Source organism: Apis dorsata, unplaced genomic scaffold (genome assembly GCF_000469605.1).
Source record: "Apis dorsata unplaced genomic scaffold, Apis dorsata 1.3 scaffold_34, whole genome shotgun sequence".
NCBI classification, from domain to species: domain Eukaryota; kingdom Metazoa; phylum Arthropoda; class Insecta; order Hymenoptera; family Apidae; genus Apis; species Apis dorsata.
The window spans coordinates 543,832-548,367 of record NW_006263336.1 but is presented as its reverse complement, the minus strand read 5'-3'; the positions used below and the strand labels follow the sequence as shown (position 1 = coordinate 548,367).

Genomic DNA, 4,536 nt, shown 5'->3' with positions numbered 1-4,536 from the left:
TATATATAATAATAATATATATATATATATAATATATATAATAATAATAATAATAATAATAAAATTAAAATCTATACCTTGTGTTTTACTATCCAAAAGACGCATTGCATCTGCTGGTACATCCGATAGTGAATTCGATGTATTATTCAACATTTGTGCAGACATCATATTTACTTGAGTATTGTACATAGCTTGTACACTACGTTTAATTCGAAGCATTTCACGCATAGTATCTTCATTACCATGTCTTACTTCAAATTCTTTCCATATTTGCCAAAAATTTGATGCTACCTAAATAAAATAAAAAAATATATACGAATATAATATTAATTTCAATATTATTATTATATCATTCAATTAAATAATATTTTATACTCTTGGATCACAAATTTGACTGCAGTGGGCATATATTGCCCGAGCTCTATCAACTTCTCCTAATTTTGTTTCCATTTCTGCAAACCTTAAACACATTTCTCTTGTATTATCTTCATTAAGTACTTCAATAGCTTTTTCATATATCTGTCTTGTTTTTGGTACACCATATATATCTGCTGCTTTTTTTATATATATATTGAACATCTGTAAAAATGCATATTAAATTTTTATTAAATATAAATTTGTATGACAATTTTTTTTTATTGTGTCTTGATTTTGAACATTAAATATTAAAATATAGGGATACATGTAACATGTTTCAAAATTAAAAATCCATATTCTTAATATATATATATGTATATGTATTATATTATCGGTAAACATGTATTTATATAAGTGAATAAAATTATAAACTACTTTCTCTGAAATTTTTGCAGATATCAACATGATCTTTATTTTAAATCAAATAATCTAGGAGCCATTTAGAATCAAAAAATTTTGGGATGAGATTTACTATATATATTTAATAATATAATTGATATACTTAAATATATGTGAAATCAATATTATTATATTTTTTACCTCAAATCTTTCTTCGGGAAGAACAGCATTTGTTGCTCGTTCATATACAGACATCGCATGTCTAGCTAAACCATGTTCTTCTTCTAATTTTGCATACAGTAAATATAAAGCTGCAATAAGAAAAAATTAAATAAAAAAAGAAAACATTATTTTTTATAATACATATAATTAAATATTATTTGAAAATACCTTTAGCATATTTTGGTGGACAAAATTCTAAACATTGTTCAAATAAATCTCGCGTTCGTTCTAATTTTGTTCCACCATAACGCTTTAAAAATTTTGTAAGATATGTATTCCATATATCATAAACATTAGGCCATTTAAAGAGTGCAATACCTTTTTCATAAGCCTAAAAAGAATAATTAAATTATTAATGAAGAAAAAAAATGATTAAAGTTTCAATAATATTCTAATATCATCCATTATATATACTCTGAAAGCTTCTTCAAAATATTTATTTTCTTCCAAAAAAAGACCATAATTAATAATGATTTGTGGTGTTGCAATTTTTAGATCTATAATTTTGTCATATACAGCTTTGCATGTCTGTAAAAAAAATATTAAAAATATTAAAAATTACAAAATTTCATAAATAATATTTAAAAAACATAATTTTAGAAAATAAATTAATATACTTTAAATGTTCCAAAACTTTCTTCTAAATCAGCATACATAGACCAAACTTTTAAAGATTTGTATAATCTCATTTGAACTGTTTCTGTCTCATCATGATAAGCTACTTTGCGAAATGGCATAGCTGTCGCGCGATGCATAAGTTTTAATGCTTCTTTATAATTTCTGTATAAATGAAATATATTGTTATATTAATTATAAAATGTTGATATGTTTAGAAAAAATTATTTTACACAAAAATAACATACCCATGCCTAATTTCCATTTCTGCCCATTCACACCATACAGAAGCGAGATCGTCTACTTTAGTATAAGGAACATGAGTTGCTTTTTCAAAAACTACTCTAGCATCTGCTATTTGATTATTTTCTTCATAAAATTTACCAAACTCAACCCATAAAGTATGTAATTTACCTACTGCTAATTGTGGTTGCACAGTTTGTACAGCTTCTGTATATGTATTAATGATCTAAAAAAAAAAATTGATAATCATAATAGCAAAATTATAAAATATTTTTTGCTAAAAATTTTAATAAAAATATTTTATACTTCATGTGGTTGTCCTTCATAAAGTCTAACTCTTTTATGCCATTCTTGTACATTATGAGGATTTTGTCTGAGTAATACAGAATTCAAAAGTAATAAACGTCTTTCCATTAAATGTTCAAATCGTGCTAATCTCAATTCCAAATCAATATCATCTATAAATATGATAGAAAAATATGAAATTATAAACTATATATATATTTTTATTGCAATAAAAGCTTGAAATATAATAGTAAATATATATATTTATTATATAGTGTATATATACTTAAAATTTTAGTGAAAATATCAATTCAATACAATTTTTAATAATAATATACATTTACTAAACAATGTATAAATTTAAAAATCTATAAAGTACAATGTATAAATTTAATAAATCCATTAAATATATTTTTAAAATTTTTTAAATATATTTTAAAATTATTTAGTTAGATTTTTTTTGATAACCATAGATGGTTCATAATATCAGCAATAATTATTATTTTTTTTAATCGTTCGAATAATCGTTATAATTATATCATTATATATATTATACAAATTAATTAGAAAATATATGCAATATATTTCCTAATTATCTATATCTATGCACACAAATATAGTTTTATCGTATATATTTTTATTAAATTAGATATGAAAATGTCTGCATTTATTAGTTTATATTTAATAGATTTTAGAATACATTTATTTCATAAATTGATAGTATATATATTGAATAGTTAACTAACATTTATTGAATTGATACTTTTACTGCAATATATATAATAAAAAATATATGAATATTAAAAATAAAAATATATCTCCAATACCATCTTCAGTAGGATTTTTTGCAACTTCTTCCATACGTTTACTAAGACTAAGTTCTTCAAATTGTGCATAGGCATCAAATACTTGAGTAAAATCTCTGACAGTAGTTACTGTTTGTATTGCTTCTTCATAAATATCTCTTGCCTATTTCAAGTGAAAATATGAAGTTATATGATTAAACTTAATAAATTATATTTTAATAAAATTTTAAATAAAAAATTTAATACCCTTTCAAATAAACCACTACGAACATAATAATCTGCTAAAGAATTCCACAAAGGACCTAATTGATCAGTATAACGTCTTAATCCACCTCTAATAATAGCATCCACATTAAGAGATTTTATTTTAGAAGGATTCTTTGATATTAAATCACATAATTCATTCCATAATTGATGATTAGATTTTCCATGCTTTGATATAAAATCATCTTGATTAACAATTTGTGCAAGTTTTATAGCTGCTTCATCAAGCCTTCCAATTGATCTCAAGTATTCTATATATTCTTCTGTATCTTCTGGAGCTAACTAGAAATATATTTTATATTATCAAATACAAATCATAATAAATAAAAATATTCTACTTTACCTTTAGATATCGTCTAAAAACTCTGACTGCAGTTTCATATACATTGTGTTTTTTCAAAAATTCAATATACAATGGCCATATACGATGATGCTGTGTAATAGGAAGAGCTCTAAGTGCTCTATCAAAAACTTGACGAGTACGTGTAATATAACATTGTTCTGTCATTAATGTACAATAATCCATCCAAATTCTAGGCATTTTATGCATGAAAACTAAAGCACGTTCAAATGCATTATTTACATCTTCATAAAGAAGATCAGTTATACATCTTCCCTTCAATTGATTGACACGTTGACGAAGATAATTATACCATAATTTGTAACTAACATATAAAAATGAAAATTAAAGTAAAAATAAATAAAAATGAATATTTTATAAAAATTTATCTGATAAAAAGAAACAAAAAAGATATAATTTTATATTTTACCTTCCAGGAAGTTCTTTCAATGCTCGTTCATATACAATATTTAAATTATTGCTTTTTGTACTTTTTAAGTGATCTATATAACGTTGCCAATGTTTTACAGAATATGGATTTCTTAAAATTTCTTCTTCGTACGGTAAATCTTCCTCATTCTTTAAAAAAATTACATAAAAGATAAAGATATAAAATAATGTTATAAAAATTAAAATGATATTCACATGAATTACGTAATTCATAATGTAATTTATAATAAATTACTTACGAAAACGTATATATTTCCTTCTGGATCTTTTCGTTCTAACATTATTGAAAATTTTAATAATTATTTGAGATATTTTGAGGTTATTTTTGTACTGTGTATTTTGATACAATTCGTTTCAACCACACTACATCAAGGTGCTATTTCATTGATCGTTAGTAATTAAAAATTATTAATGAAAAAAAAAATTTGATAATAATGAAGAAAAATTTAGTGCTGTATATAAATCTAATAGAAAATATTTTTATTTATTAAAGAATATATTTAGATATTTATTTAGATTATATTTATTTAGATATTTATAAATATTAAGAAATAT

General features: G+C 22.5%; 1 protein-coding gene across 2 annotated transcripts in view; it reads right to left on the bottom strand.

Moving 5' to 3' along the window:
* Nucleotides 1-4,385, bottom strand: part of LOC102676944 (pre-mRNA-splicing factor syf1 homolog) — a 5,236-nt gene extending 851 nt beyond the window's left edge. Inside the window, exons 1-13 of one of the 2 annotated variants that reach the window (XM_006608357.2) lie at nt 4,221-4,385; nt 3,962-4,110; nt 3,535-3,856; nt 3,174-3,473; nt 2,949-3,090; nt 2,143-2,294; nt 1,842-2,062; nt 1,596-1,758; nt 1,393-1,506; nt 1,147-1,309; nt 958-1,067; nt 376-579; nt 78-291 (exon numbers count right to left, since the gene is read on the bottom strand). In XM_006608357.2, the coding sequence (XP_006608420.1) occupies nt 78-291; nt 376-579; nt 958-1,067; nt 1,147-1,309; nt 1,393-1,506; nt 1,596-1,758; nt 1,842-2,062; nt 2,143-2,294; nt 2,949-3,090; nt 3,174-3,473; nt 3,535-3,856; nt 3,962-4,110; nt 4,221-4,262 (2,296 nt within the window). In that variant the 5' untranslated portion in view covers nt 4,263-4,385. The remainder of the gene's footprint in view (nt 1-77; nt 292-375; nt 580-957; nt 1,068-1,146; nt 1,310-1,392; nt 1,507-1,595; nt 1,759-1,841; nt 2,063-2,142; nt 2,295-2,948; nt 3,091-3,173; nt 3,474-3,534; nt 3,857-3,961; nt 4,111-4,220) is intronic. The other variant, XM_031512372.1, reaches the window with a different exon arrangement.
* Between the last annotated feature and the right edge of the window lie 151 nt (nt 4,386-4,536).